This window comes from Athene noctua, chromosome 19 (assembly GCF_965140245.1).
Source record: "Athene noctua chromosome 19, bAthNoc1.hap1.1, whole genome shotgun sequence".
NCBI lineage: Eukaryota > Metazoa > Chordata > Aves > Strigiformes > Strigidae > Athene > Athene noctua.
Window position 1 is genome coordinate 8,814,658 of NC_134055.1, and position 25,163 is coordinate 8,839,820.

The 25,163-nt window shown below is 53.2% G+C and overlaps 1 protein-coding gene across 2 annotated transcripts in view; it reads right to left on the reverse strand.

Annotated features, from left to right (window-relative positions):
• Positions 1 to 25,163, reverse strand: part of ATP2A3 (ATPase sarcoplasmic/endoplasmic reticulum Ca2+ transporting 3) — a 58,803-nt gene that overhangs the window by 10,601 nt on the left and 23,039 nt on the right. For both annotated transcript variants that reach the window (XM_074922520.1, XM_074922519.1), the window contains exons 4-20: positions 24,699 to 24,803; positions 23,825 to 23,963; positions 19,988 to 20,068; positions 18,889 to 18,974; positions 17,890 to 18,354; positions 11,983 to 12,071; positions 9,251 to 9,353; positions 8,903 to 9,034; positions 6,533 to 6,658; positions 5,083 to 5,301; positions 4,273 to 4,608; positions 3,960 to 4,180; positions 3,082 to 3,284; positions 2,895 to 2,980; positions 2,141 to 2,274; positions 1,587 to 1,704; positions 821 to 938 (exon numbers count right to left, since the gene is read on the reverse strand). In XM_074922520.1, the coding sequence (XP_074778621.1) occupies positions 821 to 938; positions 1,587 to 1,704; positions 2,141 to 2,274; positions 2,895 to 2,980; positions 3,082 to 3,284; positions 3,960 to 4,180; positions 4,273 to 4,608; positions 5,083 to 5,301; positions 6,533 to 6,658; positions 8,903 to 9,034; positions 9,251 to 9,353; positions 11,983 to 12,071; positions 17,890 to 18,354; positions 18,889 to 18,974; positions 19,988 to 20,068; positions 23,825 to 23,963; positions 24,699 to 24,803 (2,761 nt within the window). The remainder of the gene's footprint in view (positions 1 to 820; positions 939 to 1,586; positions 1,705 to 2,140; positions 2,275 to 2,894; positions 2,981 to 3,081; positions 3,285 to 3,959; positions 4,181 to 4,272; positions 4,609 to 5,082; positions 5,302 to 6,532; positions 6,659 to 8,902; positions 9,035 to 9,250; positions 9,354 to 11,982; positions 12,072 to 17,889; positions 18,355 to 18,888; positions 18,975 to 19,987; positions 20,069 to 23,824; positions 23,964 to 24,698; positions 24,804 to 25,163) is intronic.

Consider the following 25,163-nt stretch of genomic DNA (forward strand, 5'->3'; position numbering starts at 1 on the left):
CTCTCCTGCCTTCCTCCTGCTCTCACTGTTGGGACAAGCAAACTCTAAAAAATTAGTAAAATCCGTTTTCTTGGAGAGGGGCCAGCCCCATGGCAGGCACAGCACCGCTCAGCAGCCACGGCCCCGCAACCACTGCAGGGAAAACCTGCAGATATATCGCCCACAGCAACATCTTTGTAAGAAATGAAAGAAAAGATAGTATCATCTTTTTGGAGGGCTGCCTAAACACATGCTGTGATTTACAGAGCAGAGCCCAGGAGCATGCAGGAACTGCTGCCCCAGTGTCACAGGAGCTGCTTCTCCCCTGTGCATGCCACAGGCTGGACCCTGAGAGATGCTGGCCAAGGACAACCCCATTAAAACCAATTTATAAGGTGTTCAGCTCTCATTTGATCTTAACATAGAAGCAGCAAACACAAGATAAGGATGGACATAGAGGGTGGAAGATTGAGGGGAAAAAATGGAAGGGTTCCTGTTGGAAACCAGTGTTTGATTTATTTTTGTTTTATAAGAGAAGGGATCCAGTTCCCAGAGGTTTGAGAGAAGCTGGATAAACACACGTGGCAGATTTATCTACTGCTCCTGCTCTTAAGGGAGTATTTCAAGCAGATGTAAGTACTAACTGCTCTGCCAGACGTGGCACCCAGGAAGGAAGGGGGTAGGAGAAAAAGTCCCTTTTTCACAGCAAAAGTGGATGAACATGCAGGTGCAGACACCACGTGAGAGGAGGAGGTGAGCGAGATGTCCACAAAGCCACCAAGAACCCCAATCAAGGGAGCACGAAGCAAACGTAACCAAGTGGGGTGCAGACCGTGCTCACCATCCAGGTGGTTGCGGGAAAGGTACTTGAGTCCTTCGTCCAGCAGGATAACGGGCAGGGAGATCTTCATTACAACCACCCACTGCGGCCAGCTCAGGGGGGTTACCTGGAAGATGAGCTGCAAGGCAGAATGGGTTGGACATGTCAATGGGGAAGGAGGTGGGATTTCTTTTGTTTGTTTTAAAGGTCAGGTTGTTGTATGGCACAGCTTGAGAGAGGGTCATCCCAGGTACAAGGAGGGAGGATCCAGATAGCCCAAAGAACAGGATTTCTTCAAGGTTTGTCATGAGCCCAAGGGGGTCTTGACCAGGATCAGTCAAAAACTATATCCTTCATCTCTCCTGCAGATGAGGAAAGTGAGGCACAAGGTAAGGGTAGGACTGTATGTGCTCACAGGTGCTTAGCAGGGAACAAAGGACAATGCAACCTCCTGGGCAGAGCAACTGTTTCATCTTAAACACCTTTAAGTATCAACTGAGGCATCACCAGCCTTGGACTGCAAAAGGAGGCGATGCCTCCAAAAGGAGCTGAGATACCCATACCCCTTTGCACTGCCTATAAGGAGAGCTTCTGACTTAAGTAAAGGCTCACTGGGGCAGGGTGTCTCCCAGTGCCCATGTTGGTTCATGTCACAGGACCTGGTCCTGAGGGCACAAGCTGAGGACAACCATTCCAGAAGCTTCCAGACCCAAAGACTGCTCCTGGGATGTCCTCATCCACAGGAGGAACCCCTGGGCTGCACGCAGAGGTGGCACAGGGCACTCACAGGCATGGGCTTGACGTAGAGGATGAGGAAGTGCAGAGCCATGGATAGGACAATGGCCCCCAGCAGCCAGATGTTGAGCCATGGTGGCATCCGCAGCAGTGACTGGTTCTCAGAGACACTGTGAAAGCGAGGGGACAGCGTTAGCCCCAGTAACCTCCTGCTCCCTGCACCCGCCCAAACTGGGGGTTCCAAGGCCTCTCCAAGGTACAGGGCCGTATGCTACAGGCCTTCTCTTCCAGACTGTTCAGCTTCAGGCTTTGCTGCAATTTGGATCTGGATACCCATTCTCAACGCAACCAGCCAAGCACAGATTAGCACTGGTCATTAACAAAGCCAACCCACTAACGGATGCGGATCCAGTCCTTCCTCCACTGCTATCAACAGCAGCACATTGGCTTGGAGGAGTTTATTTACAGCAGACCCAGTGGCCCCCTGTGGGGATGATCTGAATGATCCGCTGAGTCAAAGCAAAGCCCTCAGTCCACCAACTCCAAGGGGCCCTACACAAAATCATCCATGCGTAGAGCTACAGAGCACCCCTGCAGCCACCCTACCTGTTCAGAGCATTGCACATTTCGATTGTCACCAGCACAGACAGAGCCATCGTAGTCGGGTATCGGGACTCAAAGATCTCACAGTCGATTCCTTCAAAGATGGGGTTGTCCTCAGTGCACCTCATGAAGTTCCTCTGTTGGCACAGGAAACCGCAGCTAAATACATGACAGAGCAGCAGAGTAGGAAAGACAGGAAAGAGGAGGGAGAGGTCGGCTGGTTGGGGGGCACATGGTGAACCTTGAAAATTAGGGCTGCTGTTAAATGTCTCACAGTTCAGAGCAACTGATAAAACTGTCTAAAGTGACCCAGCTTCTGCTGTGGTTGGGGCTTTGGGGTTATGGCTGGATAGTGGCTCAGAGATTTTCACGTTCAGTTAATAAGGTGTTTGAGCACACATCAAAAACACATCTCATTGCATGCGACATTGGGGTGCAATGGCACCCGCTTTCCCACCACCTTGTTCAGACCTACAGGAATGTAAAAATCAATCCCTTTTCAATACGGGATCAAGTACTGGAGCCACTTTCAGCTTCTTTGGGTCAAGTTGATTGCTGGCAGAAGGAAGGCTGGAAACATGACCCTGAGGGAGAAAATTTGCTTTTCTTTTTAAATTAATACCTCCTCCACCAGCAATTTGGAAATATTACAATAACCACAGAAAGAAGGTAGAAGACCCCAATGTGTGAATCCATGCCTGAATCCATGCCCTCACCCACCTGTTCAACGTGTCAGCCCGTTCTCCTCCCAACTCACCAGCTGATGGAAGGAAACCTGTGGTCCCTCGGCGTCGTACAAAAACCACCAGGTCGCTGCACCCACCGTGGCCAGGCCCACGTACACTGTGGCCGAGAGAGACACCCTTACCCCCAGCACTCAGCAAGGGGCCCCCTACCCCATGCCCGTCCTTGTCCTCTGCCCACTGGCACCCGCGGGGGCTCACCTCCGATGGCCACGTAGCGGAAGAAGAGCCAGCCACTGATGAGGGGCTCCTTGGGGTTGCGGGGCAGCTTGTCCATGATGTCCAGGTCAGGGGGGTTGAAGCCCAGAGCGGTGGCTGGCAGCCCATCTGTCACCAGATTCACCCACAGCAGCTGCACAGGGATGAGGGCCTCGGGCAAGCCTAGGATGGCTGTCAGGAAGATGCTGCAGGTTAAAAAGACAGAGATGCGGAATTAGATGAGCTCTGGGGTAGCCAGAGAAAGTGTCTGCATCATGCGAGAGGAAAGTGAGCAGGAACCCTGGTTCCAGACACCCCAAACTGAACATTCACCCAAAGTCCTGCAGATGAACCCACAGCCCCTGAGATAGGAGCCTGAAATAAAGGACTGAATACTGCAGCTAAAATTTGTCCCACTGTTAACATTTGCTTTGTGGTTGAAACCCAACGATTGGCATCCCCACGGCCACGTGGGTTCCCATTCCCAGCACAAACACCCCTGCTGAAACGCAAGGGCAAAGGATGCCCAGTGACCCCAAGGCTGTGCCCACGTTGCTGAGGATGGTGCTGATTTACAGGGAGGGCTGGACAGGGACAGGGAGAGCTGCCCAGGGCCTGATGCAAAGCGCATCAGTGCGACCTGGTGACAACGGCCTGTGTACAAATATCTGCACCAGCCTTAGACACTGGCGTGGGCTTAAATAGGCAAGACATTAACATGAGAAAAACAGCTGCTCTGTTTGGTACCTGGGGTTACAACTTTGGGCACCACATGCTGCCAGGGGCAGGGGACAGGGACAGGACCACGGGTCACCTGCCCCAGTGGACGTGTCCCCACCACTGCATCCCCCAGTGTGGTGCCCGGTGTGGGGGGCTCTCACCAAACGACCTCCCCGACGTTGGAGGAGATGAGATAACGGATGAACTGCTTCATGTTGTTGTAAATGGCTCTGCCCTCCTCAACAGCCGACACGATGGTGGAGAAGTTGTCGTCAGAGAGCACCATCTCGGCGGCTGACTTGGCGACGGCCGTGCCTGACCCCATGGCGATGCCAATCTCCGCTTTCTTCAGGGCCGGGGCATCGTTGACACCATCGCCCGTCTGCACAAAGCCAGGATTAATGGGGCACAAGGGATAGGGCTGGGTGGAGAGGAGGGGACCGCGGAGGGGCGGGGTGTCCCCGAGGGACTCACCATGGCGGTGATCTCGTGGAAGGACTGAAGGTACTCGACAATGCGGGACTTGTGCGCTGGCTCCACGCGGGCGAAGCATCGGGCATCGCGGCATGCTTGCCGCTGTGCCTCGGGGGGAAGCTCGTCAAACTCCCGGCCCGTGTAGGCTTTGCCGGCCACGTTCTCGGTCTCTGAGAAGATGCCGATCCTGCGGCAGATAGCCACTGCCGTGCCCTTGTTGTCGCCGGTGATCATGATGACGCGGATGCCGGCCTTGCGGCACATCTCGATGGAGGAGGTGACCTCCTTGCGGGGAGGGTCCAGCATCCCCACGCAGCCCACGAAGGTCAGGTTGTTCTGGGGGTTGGGGACAGCCCCGGACCCACATTAACCTCTCTGGATGCAGCCACTTCCCTCCACCACTACGAACCCCCCCTGTGCACAGGGATTTCCTCTGGGAGGAAACTTTCAGAAGGTTTCCGACCAACAGCCCCATGGATGCACACTACAGCTCCAATGCAATGGGACGCTCCCATCCCTTCTGCTGCTCCTCATACTTTTTCACTTTGATTGCCTCCTTCCCATCCCTCTCAGGAGTTCCCAGGCCCCTCCCAGTGGTCATCCCATGGGGATGAATGCCCAGTGGGACAGGGCTGTTGGCCTTGAGACTGGCCCCACTGCATGCAGCTCTGCACCAGGGTTTGCAAAGGAGGAGCTGAGCCATCGCACTGCCCGCTGCCCACAGAGAAACCAGAGAGAAAATACTGCTGGGGCAGCTGAAAGTGGGTGGGAAAACTTTGGGAATAAGGTAAAAACTCCCTGGAGCCGTACCTCGTAGTGGATGAACGCAGCGGAGTCGTGCAGCTGCATGGTCTCCCTGCGGACAGGCGCGTCGTGGGTGGCCAGGGCCAGGCAGCGCAGCGTGTCGATGCCCATGCCCCAGTCCCGGATCCGGCCCAGGATCTTCTCCCGCACCGGGGCCGTCAGTGGGACCCTGGCAGTGCCCACGCGGACGTGGGTGCAGCGCTCGATCACGCTTTCCGGGGCGCCCTGGGGAGGAGTGGGGGGCTTAGGGGCTGCAATGAAGCTGGAGGATGAGCATCTCTCACCAGCACTGACGGAAGTGCCGGAAAGAGGGATGGCACCAAGTTTGGGCAAAGAAGGAAATCTCCCCAAAACTCCAGCACACAAATCCCGGCACAGCGGCTCAGCGCACTAGATGGCAGCCTCCGACCGAGCACACTGGGATCTGGGTTGGGAAGGACAAACCCACGTCAGGTCACCAAGACAGCAGGATCTGCTCGGGGGGGGATCCGTCTGTCTCCTGCAAAACCTACTCGTCTGCCGGAGATACTCCCACGCCCCAGATCCCCTCTCAGACCTGGAGGGGATTAGGGCTGTAAATCTCTGTTGAAAAAATGTGCTGCCTGCGGGATGCTCAGTGGATGCTTGCGATGCCTTTGCAATTCAGGAAAACATGTCCTTTAGCATCACAGCATCTCACCCCACCCCTTCTGACCTTACAAGGACCCCCAGCATTGCTTTTTAATAAAAAACTTGCAATCCTTCTATCGCTCCTCTTAAAAAAGCTTGCCCAGGACCACCAGGGCCACAGATGTGGTGGCTCCAGAGGGTCCCGACCTGACCTGGAGGACAGAGTTCAACCACCGAGAAGATCTCCCAGTAGAAATAACAATATACAAATCTTCTCAGAGTCAGGAGGGAGAAATTCCGGGCGCATCTCTTCTCTTGGGAAGAAAATGTCCTTTAAAACACTATTTTATTTCTGGTTACAGTTGAAAGCTGGACATTGCCCTTTGGGCATTACTGGTGTCTGGAGAGTCTAAGCTGTTAATAAAGGCAAGTGCCCAAGTTTTGCACAGGGGCAGCTCTGCCCTGGCCCCAGCACCAGCACACTCAGCACCTTTTCCTCAGAATCACAGAATCATCTAGGTTGAAAAAGCCCTTGAAGATCATCTAGTCCAACCATTAACCTAACATTGACCATTCTCAACTACACCATATCCCTCAGCGCTGGGTCAACCCAACTCTTAAACACCTCCCTCTAAATCATTTTTCCTCCTTTCTTTCCTATCAATACTGCAAAGACTCACCTCCTCCCTCACCAGACCAGTCTACCTGCTGGCTCCTGGACCCCCAGACAGCTGAGAGAGGAGACAAACTGCAAAGCATCACCACCTGCTAGAGTAAGGGCCAAATCCTGCTGGGGTGTGCATGGGGAAGGAGGATCCTGCAGGGTGCTGTGGACCTTCTCCCCTACCTTGACGAACATCTTGCTGCTGGCGGAGTTGTGGCCAGGGCCAGTGGGTGTGCAGTACACCGACATGGACTTGCGGTCGCGGGAGAACTCCAGCGTGCACTCCTTCCTCATCAGCTGCTTGATCACCTGCGGGGACAGCGCGGGGCTGAGCGGGGACATGGCAGGGACACAGCAGCCCGTGCTCTCTGCCTTGGCTAACAACCCTGCCAAGTCGGCACAGCACCAGTGATGGGAGGAGAAGGGCAACCAAAGGACCCAGGAGGGATGGGACAGTGCAAAAAGCAGAAGCTTTCCCTATGCAATTTTTAGGAAGAATTTTAACCCCTGCAACTACACCAGTGTGTGCTAGGCCTTTATTTCATTGATCCCACACAGGATGCCGAACAGATGCTGTAGCTTAAGATAAAGCCCCATTTGACAGAGAGGTGGGGGAGACTTTCCCCCCTTACTGGGCTCAGCTGTGCTGCAGGAAAGGGAATTGTATCCCACTTGTTACAGCTGAGGGGTTTGCCCTGATCCTGCACCCACAGGGAGGGGAAGTACTGACATCACCTGAGGCTGGACTGGTTCCCATCAAATTAACCAGCTCTGCAGCTGAGACTCTAATTAGGCTCATTTCAGGACATGCTAATTGTCCTGTGGACTGACACCTAGACAGTAATGATCACTAGCTCACAGGGTACCTGCGGGTTTGCAGGGTGAGGACAGGGCAGAGGCTGCCCCAGCACATGGACCCATGGGCACAGGCAGTGCCTGCAGACAGGCTCCGGCACCCCAACACCTCCCAAAACAAACCAGGCTCTACTACTGCTACTAGTTAATTACTTAAGCAGCCAAGTGCCCAGCAAGATGGCAGCCAGTCTTCCTCAGACCAGACTCCCTCTCGTGCATCCACATCGGCATCTCAGCAGCTGGGCCTGGCTCCTGGGAGGACACATCTTGTCCCAGAAAAGCCATTTAATGAGCAGGGTGCCTGGGGATGATCCAAAGTATTTTCTGGAGAGGGCAGCAGGGATGTTGATGTCAACCTTGTGATCTGTATGGCCCAACTGCCTATATGATTATTATTATTTTTTGTTGCCAGGAGGGTGCTGCTTGCTATGGGGACAGAAGCAGCTTTTTACACAGCAACTTAAATCTAAAAAAAGCCGCAAGCGGAGCCGGGGAGGTGGAGAGATGTGCAAAGGGGATTTGTTCATGCAAAACGCAGGCACTGTTTGTGGATATACCAGGCAAACGCCAGCGGCTCTCCAAGGCCAAACCCAGCAGAAGGTACAAGTGTAGTGACCACACGTAGGCGGGAAGTTTTGTGCCCACAAAAGCAGTGCTGTCCCCGCTGGGCACTGCACACTCAGCACAACAGCAAGGACACCTGGGAGCAGCCAGCCGCTGTGGAAACTCCAATCCCCCCCCAAATAGCTCTTAAAGCACAGAGCTACTGGGAAGCAAAACCGAGAAGCAGCGAAGATACATTGCCAGGAAACTCGAAGGAAGGTTTTTTTTGTCCCTTCCCAAACATAAGAGTAAGGAGAGAAGCACCAGTGACTGAAGGCAGCCTGGCATCTGAGTGGAAGGGCAGTGATGGGCACATGTAACAAAGCATCTATCAGACTGATGTATGGCTGGGAAATTCCATCTCCCTTATCAGAAAGGAGTCAGGGGATTTATTATGATCTGCTCAGACCTATCTGGGGAAGAAATGCCAGAACAGAAAGCCCTTCCTTCAAGCAAGCAAAGGCATTATAAGATCTAATGGCACGATACCAAAGCTGAGTAAATCCAGACATGAAATAAATGTATTTTCACCAGAAGGACAGGGAGACACTGGAGAGCTGGAGTAGGGAAGAGTCAGCATGGGGTATTTTCACATCAATACCAGATATTTCCAAAGAGCAAGCCTTGTTCAGGCAGGCATGGCTCTGGGGAACAGGGTTTGGTTCACACTATGGATGATGGCTGCTCAGTGCAAACTGGGCACCCAAATATTTGCTGCAGAGCTACAAAACTCCAAACCTCCTCATCTGCAGCCAGAGCTCTGGCCATCAGCAACAGGGCCTCTCCCAGCTGAGCAGGGACAGGGCTGGCTTTGAGCCTCAGGGATCACCCGCTCCAGAGCTCCATGTGGACCCAGGTTAGTCCCTGTGGCCCCGGCATTAGCCCTGCCAAGGCCCCCCCAGCGTCGCTGCACTATCTATCTGCTCCAAATACAGCCCAGCCTCCTGCAAGCCAGGAAATTGTGGCAGATCAATCCCTTAGATCATCCCTTAGATCATCGCAGGTGGTTACTGCTCAAATAACAGTTGTCCCAAAGCCCTCCTCTCCCTCCCGTCCCCTGGCACCGGAGCTCACAGGAGCCTCCCCCCAACTCACCGAATTGCAGGCATTGGCTCGCTCCACCTTGGAGAGTTTGCTGGTGTCAGTGTTGAAGACGTTCATCTTCTCCACCAGGCACGTCAGGGCTGTTTCAGTGGCTTCCCCCACCTTCTCATAGACTTTTTTGGACTAGAGGGCAGAGAAAAAAAAGGAGCTGGAGCTTTAGAGCACGTCCTCTACCTGCTGCTCTGACCAAGGATGCTGTCGCCCACTGCATCATCCTGCTGCTCCCAGAGCTTGGGATGAGCTGAAGCCAGGGAAGGGCATCCCAAGGGACAAACCCCAAAGTGCAGGGAAGAGCATCGTTGGTCCCCCGCACCGCCCCGGCCCTGCTGCCCCCCGCACCTCGTTGTAGTCCAGCGAGGAGTCGTTGCAGAGGGCGCAGATGGTGGCCAGCTCCACCAGCCCGTCGTACTGCCCGCACTGCACCGGCTGCTCGTCCTTCAGGCTGCGGGGAGAAAACAACCCCCAAAGCCTTACACCAGCTTACACGTTCAAATAATACAGCTTCTCCTACATATCCCTTACAAAATTTTCTGAAAAGAGGGAGAAAGAGCCCAGTTAAAGTCCCGGGCATGGCAATAAATGCTTGGGTTTGCATTTTGTGCTTTACCAAATGGAGCAGGACTAGCTACAAATAAAATACCACAGGAGGCAAACAAACTCTGGAAGTGGCCTGGAATAAAGGGGACTGCAGAGGAGCTCCAAAGAGCACTGGACCTGAAATCAGGGGCTGCCAAAATCAGATCATGGATGAGAAAATGAATTCAAGTTAATGTTCGCTCCTCCAGGCGTTTCCAGTTGCTGCGGATCTTGCGGAGCTGTAGGACCAGCAGCAAGTCCCTTCTCCTCACTGTGATGCTGCTTTGTGCTCCCGTGAGCCCAAGGGCCCCCAAGGGAGCATTTAAAAGCAGCAGACAAATTTAACAACTGCATTTCTGTGGCTGTTTCCAAGCAAGTGGTGAACTGTGGCCTTTGCTTCCTAAATAGCAGCTCTTTTGCTATGTAAAGAAGCACAAACTGGAAATGAGCAGCCCTGAATGCACCAGTCAAGCCAGACTCTGCTTCTCACCCGTTGCCTGGTGGCAGAAATGGCAGCGGTGGTTTTCAGGGGAAATAAAAATTTATCCCCACTTCAGAAGAGGTAACTGCAGGTTAGAGCTGTATAAACCCAGCCGGTCATCTGCTTGCTGGAAAAATAATTTGTCAGGCATTTATTAGGATCAGTTTATTCCACTGCTGGTTCCCAATGGAAAGAACATTTTGGAGCCCTTGTTACAGCTTAGGAGCGGAAAACAGGGAGCGGCCAAGAAAATCTGAAAAATCTGTTTGCTGAGGGACAAGAAGCTGCACTGGGCTGAGAGCGGGCAGGGGAGAGCTGCTGCCTCCTGCTCAGAGGATGCTGCTTGGCCCCAGGCTCAGGGGCAGGGGAAGGCAGAGGATGGAGGAGTGAGCCCACAGGCATTTTGGGATGGGTTTTGATGTTTGGGAAGGTGGAAATACTGGAGATGGCTTTTGCAGCATGTGATCCCCTGGATATTGTTGGGAAGGGACGGGGGATACATCCTCATCATCAGCTGTCCCTGCACGGAGCTGGGCGAGACCCACGTGCTGGGAAGAGCATCAGCAAAGGTGCTGCTAGCTGGCGTTGCACAGGGATGCCCGCAAAGCCAAGGTCAAGCACACAATATCCCCCACACTGAGGCCAGGCTAAAGCAAAACAAGAGTTTTGGTCCCACCAGCCCTGGAGGAGTGGGAGGTTTCTCTCCCTGACACCTACGTGAGCCCTTGAACCCACCTCGATGTGCAATACAAGCACGGGCAGAAGCAAAACTCCAAAGCAACATGCGGGCTTGCAGACCAATGCAGAGCCTCTCTGCAGGCAGTCCCCAGAGGAGAGGGGACATTGAGCTTCAGAGGTTAGCAGACATGCGTTCAGTCCCTCAGTCTTCTCCATTTAATTGAAATGCACTGATTGATAGCAGCTTATGACCTGGCTTGCCTTTTAATGGAGATTCCTAGCCAAGGATCAGATTGGCTCTATAAATATTAATGAAATTAAGTCTGAGTCTGGGATGAATTATAGTTGCTCCACAGATGAACAGAAGAGACTGTGGTGAAGAACGTGCCTGGGATCACACAGCAAAGCAAAGGGGAGTGGAGAGTGCTCCAACCACTAGCTGAGCTTCTCATCTTCCTCCTTCCCAGACCTTCCCCACACTGGGGAGCATCATCTCCTTTCAAAGGAGGGGGAATAAACAAACACAATTGCAGAAATCCTCCTGTGTGTAATAACACACCAGGGAAAAGCCCCTGGCTCCCATGCCCTGCCCTCGGCTGCAGCTCAGCAAAGCCCACATTTCCCCTGAAACATGTCCTGACATCAGCAGGATTGTGCCCCGGGCACAGCAGCCATCTCGGCTGTCCCTGCCGAGGATGCGGGGCTCAGGGAGCACTTTCCTGCCGGGATTTGCAGTTGTTTGCAAGTCCCTTGGCACGCTGCCGGCGGCATAGCTCCCAGACAAGCTGCCAGCCCTGGGTCCTGCTTGGGGTGGGGGCAACAGTTGCTGGCCAATACTGAAAATGCACAGGCTTCAGAAATTTGGAGAATGAACACGTACTGAGAAAAGCCTTGTTCATCACTATTCCCACACTTGCCATCTCCTCTGGATCACAAGCAGGCTTGTTTTCCTGGGATTGCTAACGAAGGCAGAGCTGAGCACGGGGGAGCCCCTTTGCTGGGTGGTGAGATGGCAGTAGGCAGAGCTGGAGTGTGCACCCCCCACATCGTATCGAGCAGGGGCTGTTGGCAAGGGACAGTGAAACAACTGCCCTGGCTCCCACCGAAAGCAAAGGGCAGTCACCCAACTCTTGCAAGACCAGCATGGCCAAAACCCAGTGCCCAGCTTGTATCTCCATAGGCGGGGTTCAAACGCCACAGAAAACCCCTGTTTCTCCCCAGCTCACGGGGCGAGCCTGGGGTCCCCCAGCCATGGCCGCGAGCTCGACCCTCCCACATCCCCCCAACCATACTGCCAGCCCAGGGCCACCCTGAAACAGAGGGGACCCGCACTCACATCTGTCCCTCGGGGGCATAGGTGGAGCCGGTGATGCTGAACTCATGCAGGCTGCACTGGGTGCCCTCCGCCTTCTCCATAATGAACATCTGCAAGGGGCAAAGATGGAGACAGAGCATTAGGCAGTGATTTTTTGGCACAACCTGTGTACGTGGAGATCTGCCAGCCGGTACTGTCCCAGCGATGGCCCTGCTGGCACTGGGTTCAGCCCCCACCCTGGTCACCCACCACTTCTGGCCATCCATGGATCCTTCCAGCTCTCCCCTGCCTTTTTCATGTTCACCTCCTCCAGCTCTTTTTTTCCATTGGAGAGGAGCAATGCTGAGCCAGTTCCTAAGAAGGTGCTTGTGTTTTTCTTGGAGAGAGAAGGAGCCGGATCCAGGTTTCCACTCCTGCCCCAGCCACCCTGGAAAGATTCTGCGGGGCAGGATCCGACCAGCTGCCCCCACCACCCTTTCCCAGCCAGCTCCCAGCCACCAGCTTGGCTTGTGTGTTACAGGGATCACAGCTCGGCTCCGGGCACTGGCAGTGTGGCAGCTCAATAATAAAGCCCTGGGGAGCTGTAAAAGTCCCACACACTCTATTTTTAGTGACTTTTTGTCTTTCAAACTCCTTCCAGTTTCTCTCTTACTGCTACAGTGAGAGCAACAAACCCCAAAAAACCTAAAAGAGAATAAAAATCCTCCTCTCCCCAAGCTCTCTCAGTCCCCACCTTGCCCCCTCCCAGCACAGCCCACCCTTTGGGGCAGCCTCCAGCAGGAGCAAGAGCAGTGCTCGACCCCAGCCAAGGCAACAGCTCAGCGATGCTCCTTTCTACTTAATTGTAATTTTTGACCCATGCTGAAGCCAAAAAGTAACACAATAAATAAATTAATAAAACTGTTTTGACAAATGTGTTTCCCCAGAGACGACTGCCTGTGGGGAGCAGCCAGGAGGGAGGATGGCTGCAGGGAAGCGATGGTCTCCTCAGCTCCATGAACCTCCTTGGAAGCTCCAGAAAGTGGGTGTGGGGGCAACTGTCCCCCTCCACCCTGTCTCAAACCATTATTTTTTCCTTATTTCTTTTCCTCTGGTTATTTGAGATGTTCCCCAGGAGAGGGAAACGACAGATGCTGGAGAAACTGGGAGGCCTTGCTCAGCACCAGAGATGCAACGGATCCAGGTACCACCCACTTCTCTGTACTTCCTCTGGCAAATAACAGAGGTTAATTTACTGTTATTATTAATTATTGTTAATAATACAAGACACCCCACCAGGCCAGCTGTGCTGGCTGGTGCGTGTGAGACCTCCCCACACAGCCTGGTATCCCCAAGTGCAAGCTTAGGGCCAAGCCAAGCAAAAGAGGTCAAGCTCGGGGAAGCACGTTTACAGCAGGTTTAGCACCAGGTTGCCTTGGTGGGTTTTCTCTCCTCCGTATTTTACAAGTTTGGGCAAATCAAAGCAGAAGGTTCAAAATGTATGTCTCCTGTGTGAATGCTTCTGAGCTCAAAGCAACCTCCCCATGGCTCTACTGCTTCATAGCTATTTGTAGATATGCTGTTTGCTGGGCTATTGCCCTCAGCTTCTTTCCCAGAGCCCCTCAGCTCTGGGGCTGGTGGGTTTGAAGAAAATCATGAGCCAAAGGGTTACAGAAGAGATGACCCAGGTCCTCTGTTGAGGCACTGAGCTCCTCTGGCAGGAGAAGCAAACACATGAAGGACCAAGAAAGAGAGCTGAAACACATCCTATCTCCTTTGGCAACTGAATCTCCCTGGGATGAGACTCCAGAAACTGAGGCAAAGTGTGGTGCCCAGTTTGAGCCAACACCAAAAGGGACCTTCAAAGACTGAGCATCCTTCATCTTTTTTTTAAAATGTCTAATGACATCAGCCTTCCAGAGAGCCAAAATCTCCTGATCTCATCATAAAATGGACTCCCGCACTCAGAAACGCCAACTGGACTCATTTATTAAAAAATCTGAAAGCACCCACCCTAGCCACGGATGGTTTTGCCTGATATGGGCCTGTTTGCTTTCAAATGCTCATGGCTACAAAACAATTACTACTTTCACAATAGCACTTGCTTATTAAAAAGGAAAAGAAAAAAAAAATAATTCTAGGCCCTTTATTTTTCCATGCCTATTTAAAAAAGGTGCTGCATAACCCACAATAACCAGAGGTTATATCAAATTTCCTGCCTGCTCCCAGCTTCCGTGACTGGCAGAGTGAGGGGGTGGCCAGGGCATTGCAAAGGTGTTTTGGCATGATCTTTCAGTATATTTCCAGGCTGAAAAGGGGGCAGAATTGCAGGCAGTGGAAACAGTCCAGAGGAAATAGCTGTGTCTTAATCTGTAAAGACGATAGGTAAGGTTTCCATCACAAAAATAATATAAATAATAACAGGAGCAATAGAAGGAGGTGGCAAAGCTGTGTGCCACAGCTCGGCTGAGCGGTCTGGGGAGGCTGCCGAGGGGAGATGCTCACAGAGGGGCTGCCTGACCTCTTGCACTGCCATGGCGAACCCCAGCTCCAGCATTCAGCAAGGGGATCCCAGCCAGCATCACCCCAGGGCTTCCCTCTGCTCACACGCCTGCTATTAACCCTTTTAAAACCATGCTGGCAGTCTGGGGTTTTAATGCAACAGAGAGATTGGAAGGAAAATGTTACTAGGTGCTTATGAAGAGCACACCCGGCTCCAAAAGTGTTTCGGCCATCGCTCCTTCTGCCCTGCAGATCTCACCTAGCCCCAGCTCTGTACCCCACAGCCTGACACTGCTGGCAGGTACTTTTAGAAAGCAAAGGGCAATGGCTGCACCATCCCCGGAGCTGCACGTGGCACCCAGCTGCAGGCTTGCGGGGAAGAGAGATGTGAAGGATACATCTCCACATTTCCATATTTTTGGTAGTATCTTTAAAAGAACGACTCATCAGAAGGCAGATGAGCTAGGATTGCTGTCTGGAATAGTAAGAGGCTGTAATCATCAGTCATTTACCCATCAATCATCCCACAGATCGGCATCATTTCCCTCCTGCGCTGGAAGCAGCCCCGGCCAACAGCGCCCACCAGCAACTGTCACAGCCGGCAGCTCAGCCACGGCCCCTGGGAGGCCCCCAGCAAGGTCCCCCACTAATTAGTGACTGGTTTAGACAGATAAAACTGCTGAATCAAGACACAGTGTCCTGGAGATTAAAAAGCAAATAGTGCCTGCAGCAGTTCCTGGGCAGCTGCAATGGGGACAGGAGTTAGCATTTTCAGGCTCTGCGACAAGGTTCATTGAAATTAAACCCTTTTCTGCTTTTGTTCCTCAAAACACCAGCCATCTCGAAGACAGCCAAACTCACCAGCCACCTCCCTCTCCCAGACATGAGGTGCCAGCATCACCCCTCTCCAGCCCCATCCTGCTCTGCCCCACACGGCAGCAGCCCCAAGCCTGCACAGCCACACTCACATCTCCGCTTCAGGTCCTGACTTTCAAACACCACCTTTGTGCTCCTGGAAACTCAAGTTATGATGCATATAAGGGTGCTGCAATTTTTAGGAGAGTGATTTAAACGTGCAAGGGTTGCAATGCCTCTCTGCTCCCTTCTCTACCTGCCCAGCTTCACCGTTATTTAATGGCTGGGAGAAGGCTGGTCCTGGTTGCTCCGCACCATGGGCTGGGGGAGATGGTGGTCCAGATGACCATCAGGTGAGCGACACAAACCCCAGGTTTAATCTGATTTACTAAGTGGGTTTGTGACTTTACTGCATTACTGCAGAGCTGTGACCTTGGGCAGAGTCGAGGTCATAGCAAAAGCACCAAAGTCTTGGCCACCCCAGATGGACAAGGCCCCCAGCACAAAACACTTCAGTGGGCACTTAACACCCATGGGCATTTGGGGGACACAGCTTCACCCCTGCTGATCACCTGGGATCCATATGTGGCTGCTAAACCAGCTCAGCCAGCACCCCGGCCATGAGACCCAGGCACCAAGCGGGAGCCAGTGGTGCAGCCCTTAAAAAACAGCTGAGGGTTCTAAAACAGACCAAAAGCCTTTCAAGAGTCACTTTACAGCTCTACAGATCTGTTGCTGGCAGCAAAATGTAAAGGGCAAGCACTGCTCGGCAGCATACCCTGTAGCTGAGCAGCTGCACTCACCCAAATTTAATGTGTGATTTAATTAAAATCACACTCAATTAACACATTTTTCCAGGTTATCGATAGGCTTTTCTGTTTTTTTCACCCCCGTGGCTGAACCGGCTGCTTGTGCAGCACATCCAGGACACACCAACATCCGCCCAGCACAAATATTTACCCACCCGCCTCTCGGCCGAGCCGCCAGCAGCCCCCGTGCTCCCTGCGTCAGCGCGGGAATCCCTGTCCGTTAAACAGTAACAGGCCGCGTGTCCTGGGGCCAGCCCGGCTCTCGGCATCACTCCCTGGGAGTCAGGATTCAGCCAAGTGAAGAACATGGATATCAGAACAGGGTTGTGAGGAGATGGGGCGGCGAATACATTGAATTTTGAATTGAGGTGTTTGGGGGTTGTTTTTGCAAAGTTGCCAACCTCATTAATCGATGCTAAAACTCTCTGGGGTGCCACTGCCCCACTCTGTCCACCTTCTGCCCTCTCCCTGTCTCAGCATCACAAATCCTGCCTCTCCCACCTGGGAGATGGCAGCACTTCTTCCCAAGGTCAAGGAGCAGATCCTCTGGTAGGAAGCAGTTTGGGGAAGGCATGGTCACTCCTACCTCTCCTTCTGCAGTCTGCAGAGCTAAAGAGACCCCAAACACTGGGGTCACCCTTTACTTGCTTCTCTGCATCACTGGGTCAAAAAATGGGCTGGTGGGAACCTTCTCCTCGAGTGAGACACGGGCAACTTGGTCACTGCCTCATTCCAGCAGTGTCTCGTTTTAAATCATTTACAGGTCAGAAATACCAGACATTTCCAGTCATCTGTAGTTTGTGCTGAGCAAACCAGTAGCCAAAGCCCATGGCCAGCTTGCAGCATGGTCACAGCTTCCCACCACACCACACAAGTGTCAGAGAGGAGGAACGGTGGCCAGGTCCATTTTTCCCCACAGCAACACATTTTCCAAGGTTTTCCTATAAAACCAACATGCCAAGACCATGAAAAAAAGCTTTCCTGAGACTTGAGGATTAATGGGGAAACTGAGAAGTACTCAGATGGTCCAGGCTTTCCTAACAAGTCACCTCTCCATACAGACAGGCATGCGGGAGCGAAACCCTCTGGTAGACAAGGAGCTTTCAATCTCTTTGCCAAACCATCCCAGGACTCCCTCCATCAGAAATGCTTTTCAGTCTGAGCCAGAGCTGCACACAAGTGCTGATGGCAGACCTTCTGCCAGGTGGGCACGGGTAACTGAAGTACCTTCCCACCAGGTCACAGGCATCTTCTCTTAACCCCTCGTATTTCTGTGTGAGCTTCTCACAGACCCACATGTTGCAGTCACCCTCCAAGCTTTGGCCTCACAGGTCCAGGCTTTGTAAATTTGCATGGTCCAGGATTTCTCACTGGTTTGGTTAAAAACAAGGGAAAAATGGGCAAGAGAGCAGAGGAGGGGGACTGCACTGGCATCTCTGTGAGCTCTGCCTCAATGCCACATCCCAGCAGGAAGAAACGCTCTCTGAAGAGGGAGCCCTGAAACAAGTCTGCAGCACGGCACCTCCAAAACGGTGTGTTCATGAAACTGCGTTTTCTAATTACAGCCAGGACTAGAGAAGCCATAAACATCCTCACCCCCAGTTGGGCAGAGAGCAAGCTCAGGTCTTCCTACAAACCATCTTTCATGCTCGCCTTCAAATTCCTAATATCAAACAAGTCTGATGAGGACAGCAAGCCCATCACCCCAGGATGGGGATGGAGCGATGCAGAGCGCTCGAGGGCTTACAGAGCATCCTGCACCCAAAATGCCCGCAGGACTCACCCGGCAGACGGACATCTGGTTGGTGGTGAGGGTGCCAGTCTTGTCAGAGCAGATGACGGAGGTGCAGCCCAGGGTCTCCACCGAGGGCAGGCTCCGCACGATGGCGTTCTTCTTGGCCATGCGACGTGTGCCCAGCGCCAGGCAGGTGGTGATGACGGCCGGGAGGCCCTCAGGAATGGCGGCCACCGCCAGTGCCACCGAAATCTTGAAATAGTAGATGGCCCCCCGAAACCAGGAGCCCCCATGGACAGGGTCACTGAAGTGGCTGACATTGATGACCCAGACAGCAATGCACACCAGGAAAATCACTTTGGAGAGCTGCTGGCTGAACTCATCCAGCTTCTGCTGCAAGGGGGTCTTCTCGGGCTCTGTCTCCACCATCTGGTTTCGGATCTTCCCAATCTCGGTGTACACCCCTGTTGCAATGACAACCCCTACAGCCTTCCCAGCTGCAATGTTGGTGCCCTAGGAGGGAAGAAAGAGGCCAGAGTGGAGATGCAGGCATGAAACTGCTCAGCCTGACCAGGGAAATGTGTTACTTGTGAAAGGAGACATGAGATCTTGGTTAAGGGGAAAATGAGACATCCTAGGATTTAATATAAACCCACCCTAAAGCAGCAGGAGGCCTCCCAAGAGCTCTCTTGCCCCTCAAGGACTTGACTTTTGCCCAAGAGGAGCATGAGCAAGGAGGAAACCCGAATTTGCAATAGCTCCAGGCTCAACCACAAACCTTTTCCCCATCCATAATGCACCCTACTTGATGGAAAAAATGCTGAGATTGCCCAAGGTATTTAAGGACATCATGTGCCACAGCCCAATGAAATCCCATGGAAGCAGGTCCTCATTTTTATGGATTTGGGACTTTCTTTATGGATTCAGATTTTTCTCAGGCATTCATGCCCTTTCACTGCTCAGAGATCTCCCATGTCCATCAGCCTCTTCGCTCGGTGACTCTTTGGAAAACCACAGGAGAGGTGGGGACAGGTGTAAGGGACTTACAGAGAAAAGCATGTTCTTCTTGTCCTGGTTGACAGCCCGGGGGTCGGGGATGGGGTCAGCATGTTTGATCACCGACACAGACTCCCCTGCCAAGACAAGAGGGGAAAGATGAACCACCTGCATTTCCTCTCCAGCATCTGCTCAATGTTGTTATGAGCCTGCATCACAATCCCCACAGCTTTCTAAAGCAGCACTTTGCCACCAAACCGTCAAAACATCCATCATGGGGGCATCAGAGCTGGGCCAAGGCGCTCTGAAGATGAGGGCTGCAGAAGAACGACCTGTGCAGATCCCAAGGCCCCATTCAGCCCAAGTGGATGGGGCCAAACCCCTGCGCCAGGGAGCCACTGGCTTGCAGCACAGGTTTGCATGGTCAGATGGGGTTTGTAGGGCAGCACAACACAAAAGGTGGGCAAAGCACTTCTGTTGAAGTTTTATATGTTGTTCTTTGGAGATTTGCCCTTTTGCTTCATCTCCTCTTGCCCTTGGAGAACTAAGTTAATACAAAGCCATGTTTCAAGGAGATTGGGCTCCTTTTCCTATGTTTTTAACATTATTTTTTTTTGATTGCTCTTCCTTCCCAGCTGCCATCCCCTAACTTGATGACTTCAAAAAAATCACACAAGAGAGCTGAAATACTGGAAGCCTTTCTGGTCATCTGATCATTCACTGCCCTTCCCTGACAGCAGAGAGAGAGAATTTTTGAAGTATCATAGATTATCAGCTTTCAGGGCTTTTCCAGTGCTTAAAAAAATAGCCCCAAATATCGTCACCTCTCCCTGAAGTCACGAAGCCTCATGCACCAGCAGTCATCGTGTGACAGCTGCACAGGGGAAGCGTGGGCAGGGACAGCCCCTCTTGAAACCCCCCGTGTCTCACAGCACAGCCTCGTGTTTTGCAGAAGGGATGGCCAAGCACCAGGCACATCTCGCCTCTGCCATGACTTTTAGATGATGCTGAGACCTTCCCAAGTCCTCAGTCTCATTCTCCCACCCGTTTCCCACCCCAGGAAAGCACTCAGCTCAGTGTCAGTCCCCAGATTTGGCTCAGGGCAGATGGCAGAGGGAAATCTCTGCCTTCAGCAGCCACCTGCACGTACCTGTGAGGATGGACTGGTCGACCCGCAGGGTGGTGGACCGGATTTCGATGATCCGGATGTCCGCTGGCACCTTGTCGCCAACTACAAGGGCAAGAAGAGCAGAGCAGCTGCATCAGGTGGGACCAGCAGTGCCCATTTCCCCAGGGAAGGGGTACAGTAAACCCTAAATGCTCCAGCATAGCCGGGCTCTGCCCCAAGGTTTGGGGCCAACGGTTTGCACCTCAGTTCCTGCTGGCTTCCCTCATTTCCTATTTCAACTGACCAGTCTCCAGAGCAGCGAGTGGCTTTTGCTGTGAATCACTGTGTCCCTAGGTGGCCTGGGCACACGGCAGCACCCAGCCTGCAGCAATGAGGGGTAAAGCCTGTGGTAAACCATGGTCATGCCCCGAGATGCCTCCTTTATGCATTTAAAGCTTATTTCATTAAATTTAAACATCAAAAAAAAAAGGAAGCTGGAAAGAGGTACTATCAGTTGCAGTTGGGCAGTGCAGGGATGGCACCTTGAGGAATTTCTAATTTTAGGGGATTACCTTGCACAAAAGCAGCCAGCCCAGGGAGCAGGCAGCAGCAGTGCTGCAGCCAAGGGGGTTATTTGTGCCATTCCAGGAACCCTACCCCATGGACTGACCACACGTTTCTAGCATCACCTTCCTCTGCAAAATTCAGCCCTGTCCCTCCGCACAGGGATGCTGCCAGGGCAGTGACCTGCCTGCCAGCCCTGCCCGTCCCCTTCCCCAGCTGCCACCCAGGCAAAGCTAACTGTGCTTCGAGACAGGTTTGCCAGGACAACCAGCAAAGGCAGGAGCTCTGCATGAGGTGGCCAGGTGAGCACAGGACGACCCCAGTGGGGTCCCACCTGCCCTGGCTGCACCTCTGCAGTGACATACACTTCTCCACCATGGCTGGGACCCCCTTCACCACCACTGGCAGCGAGCACCCACTTCCCTCCTGCCAGTGAGCGGGCAGAAGGGCAGGCACCTTTTCTTTTCTTTTTGGAGCAGAGCCACTGCAGAAGTGCAGGCATGTGGTCCTCAGGGCAGAGAGCATCAAACCCTCTGCCCTCCAGCCAAACCCCGGCACAGCCCTGCCTGTCACCCCGCATCGCCTGTCCAGCCACCTCCCCATCTCTTCCCTGCAAAACCCCCACAGCACCCCTATCTTGTTTCTTCCCTGCAAAAATCCTCAAACATTCCAATTTTGGAGCAGTCCGAGCCTCTCAACGCCACTCTTAACCCCATTTCAGGGCTTCACGGGCTGACTGAAAGCTGATGACATTGGAAGACCTTTTGTGGCCAAGACAAACAGCCATCCATGGGTCTCCTGGCATGGCACAGTGCTTGTGAGTGAAAGCAGCCCCATCAACTGACAGCCACTGATCACCACCCACCAAGGCTCATATGCTTCCTTAGAAAACCCATTTAAAGCTGCTTTTCCCGCTGGGTTTCCTCCTCCCAGCTCTTCCTCCTGCTCCCTTATCAGCTGGATGCAACTGCACTCCGGCACTTCGGAAATATTGAGGCCGAGAGCGTCCTGGCTCACAGTGCCTTACATCACGTTACACAACACTGCCGGCTTGGCCGCTAACGGGCGTCTCAAATCCCAGACTTTAACGAGCGCTTCCTCCCAGGACTCGTAAACCCCCCCGAGTGCAGCGGGAGGGGGGGCTGGAACTGCTCCACCACCCAGCCATTTATTCCAGCTACAGATCCGAGCGCTGTGGGATGTGGCATGCAACATCTGCTGTCCCGACAGCCATGCGTCCTCCCTGTTACAGTCATTTTGGGGGGGTCTGAGACGGGGGGTGCTGAACACAGGGACCCACAGAACCCCCCAGAATGCTCACTTCATGCGTAGACTTGGACGTTGCATCTGCTCAAGGGGGCTGGAGCACCTTAAAGGGAGCAAAGAGCTCCTCTTCCTCCCTGGGAAAGGCGGGGGAGGGTTTGTAAACATTATCTAAACCTGCAGATGAAAAATCTGTTGCTAGCATCTAGAGACAGCGTTGAGCCCTGGTGCCATGGAGGTAGCACTCACTCAAGGGCAGAGAGTGCGACGGCATCCCAGGAGACCTGCATGGCGCAGGACAGATGGACAGACATACGGACATCTGTAGGTGCCGTGAGCCAGATATTGAACATGTGCTGAGCGCCCAAGCACTGCAAGTCTACCCCGTGCCAAAAGCCAAGGGAAAGAAACGGGAGACAACATGGGGTGGCTGTGGCCACCAGCACTGCCCGAGCGAAGCAGAAAGGGGCAGGTGGTGCAGGACCTGACAGAGCTCCCTGGCAATGCCCTGCCCGGGCTTTTTGGGCAAGGCAGAGACCTGGCACTGCAGCTGAGTTTAAGCGCCGTGCAGCTGCCTGCACGAGAACTCACCTCGATGGCCTTGTTACAAAAGGGCAAAAATCAGCCGGGTTTAAACAGCTTGCCAACTTGCAACATGCAACCATCACTTCCCTCTTGTCTTACTGCAGCAGGTTTTCTGCTCCCAGCTGCCAAATTTATTGCATTTGCACCTGCAAACAGAAGGCAGTCCCTGCTGCCTGCGCTGTCCCTGCCGTCCCCAGAGATGTCCACTGCACATTCACAGCGACTGCTCCTGGTGCACTTTCCTATCAGACAGCCTGACAGCATCCTTGCCGCTTACTATAACCTCCTAAACTCAACATTTGCTAATTAACTTGCAAACCCCTCCAGAGGAGAGCTCAGCTCTCTCTCCCTGTCATGATGCTGATTGTGACACTAGAAAGTAATATTCAGTAGGCAGCGAGCACTTGATTTGGAGAAAGATGGCAGAATTTAATTAATTAATAATTAATTTAATTAAAGGCCAGGTCAGCAGCTGGAGTGCATTGCTGGAGCTGGCTTGGAAGCACCGCCAGCTCGCCCAGCTGAGGATCTGGCCGGCACTCCTCTGCTTGATCCTCCCCACATTATTTTTATGTTCATCTTCCAGCTGAAGCCCAACTGGAAGACATAAATAACAGTGAGCTGGCTGGGCGCAGGAGGGATTGCAGCATGTTTCCACTAGCAGGGCCACAAGGAGGAAAGGAGAGGATTAGGTTTGTGGCTCTGGGGGTTTACAGCATCGTTTAACGAACAAACAAAATGGGATAATTGAAATTCATCCTCTTCAGCTCTGGTGGGGCAGGCAGGACAACCCCAGGCAGCCTTTGCTGAAGGTGAAATCCCGACAGAAGGGCTGGAGGGGGACAACCCGACCGGGGAGGCAAAAGCACCCTGCAGTCGGTCCCCTTTCTGTTGCCCTCCCCAAATAACAAACCCCAGTTACCAAGGACATCTGCCCACGCAGGCAGGACCAGCGCCGCTGCCTGCAGAGTTGAACCCCTCCACGCTGGCGGCAGCGCTCGCCTGGCACCACTGGTGTGGTACCCAGAGCCCAGAGCCTTGTCTGGGGGATGCATGTGGGAGAGCCGCTTCCAGGGACAAGGAATCTTGGTGGAAAGTTAAAAGTTCTTCCAGTTCTTCCAGAAAACGGGGAAACCCTCCCAAAGCACAAAACCTGTGCCAGAAATACACACTTTATTTTTCTCTTTTCTGCTGTTCTCTACCACCCTACACTCGGGGCGAAGTCTCGGCAAGCTGATGAGCCCCAGCTTTGGCCCAAATCATTTCACCTCTCTGGATTTGAAAAGAGAAACCAAGATCTCAAGCGTACAACACCGAGGTGACTCAGCAGCTGTGCCTCCAGAGGAGACGGGCCGGACACTGCAGCAGAGCCCTCCCACGAGGACCATGGGGTGCCTGTCAGCAAAGCTCCCCTGGCCAGCACCACCTCCCCACCCCACCCCACGCCCCAGGGTGATGGCACCCTACCTGCCACCTCCACGATGTCCCCAGGGACGATGTCCCGGGCACGGATCCGCTGCACCCCACTGCGGTCGGCGCGAATCACCTTCCCCATCTCGGGCTCGTACTCCTTCAGGGCTTCGATGGCGCTCTCGGCGTTTCTCTCCTGCAAGCAGAGGAGGAGCAGAGCTGCTGGCAGTGGGGGTACTCATGCCAGCAGGCTCCTTCCCCACCCACTGCAAAGACAGGAGCCCCAAAGCCCAGCCCTGGCTTTGGTGTCCATTTGCACCATGGATGGGGCAAGTGCCGCGTCTTCTTCAGCTGCTCTGAAACGGCCCCACTGGCTTAAATCACAGCAGGTCCTGGACGCTGCATGGACCTTTGGGCTTGATTTTCTCATTCTTGGTTTAGGAAGCAGCATATCCCACCCAGATGTATTTTTTCCCCACCCAGCAACCTCAACTCAGATCAAGCTGCAGATAAATAAATGGCCTTAAAGTGAATATATACAAGAAGAGGAGCTTTGCTGGCTGGGGCATTTGCTCATCCCCCAGGGCAGCAGCCATCATGACTTTCTGGTGGACAGGGAAAAAAGCTTCCCTTGGAAAATGCATTTGGTTGTGGCCAGGAGGTAAGCAGTGTTTGCCTGGATGGCAAGTAAGTGCAAGATCCTAAACTCCTAACTGCAACAGTCACCAAAGTAAGACTGAAGGAACAAAGCAAGAGGCAGCCAACAACTGAGCATCTGCACTGGGGCACAGGGCAGCTCGGCCAACGCGAAAATTGAACTTCTGAGAAATGAGTTTCCAACTGCAAAAAACAATGAGACCTTCAGCTGAAGTGTCTCAGCCACGTGGAGCAGAGACCTGTGGGGCAGGCAGTGGCGGGGGCTGTGACTTACCTGCCACACACCCACCACGGCATTGGCGATCAGGATCATAATAATGACGATGGGCTCCACAAATGCTGTCGTGGTCTCCTCTCCTTCTTCAAACCAGGCCAGGATCTGGTAGGCAAGAGAAAAAAAAGGACCACAACGTGGTTGAAACAAGTGCCAACATTTTAAGGATGGAAATGAGAGCCAACCAACACATGGAATTTGGTGGAGACAAGACAACCCAGAGTGGTGGCCAGCCCCACAAGGCTTGGTTAAAGCATGGACTTGCCATACCTTAACTCAGGTGCCTCCACTCTTCTGCTGGGGATAACCTAATGCATCAAATGAGCAGGGCTGGAGCCAATGGCCATGCAAAACCTCGACAAGTATTTGCACCAGGAAAACACCTATTTTTGTTTAGTGCACTCGTGTGGAGACCATGGATGAGCAGATGAGCAGGGAGACCAGGCAGCACTGCTGGCTTCTCAA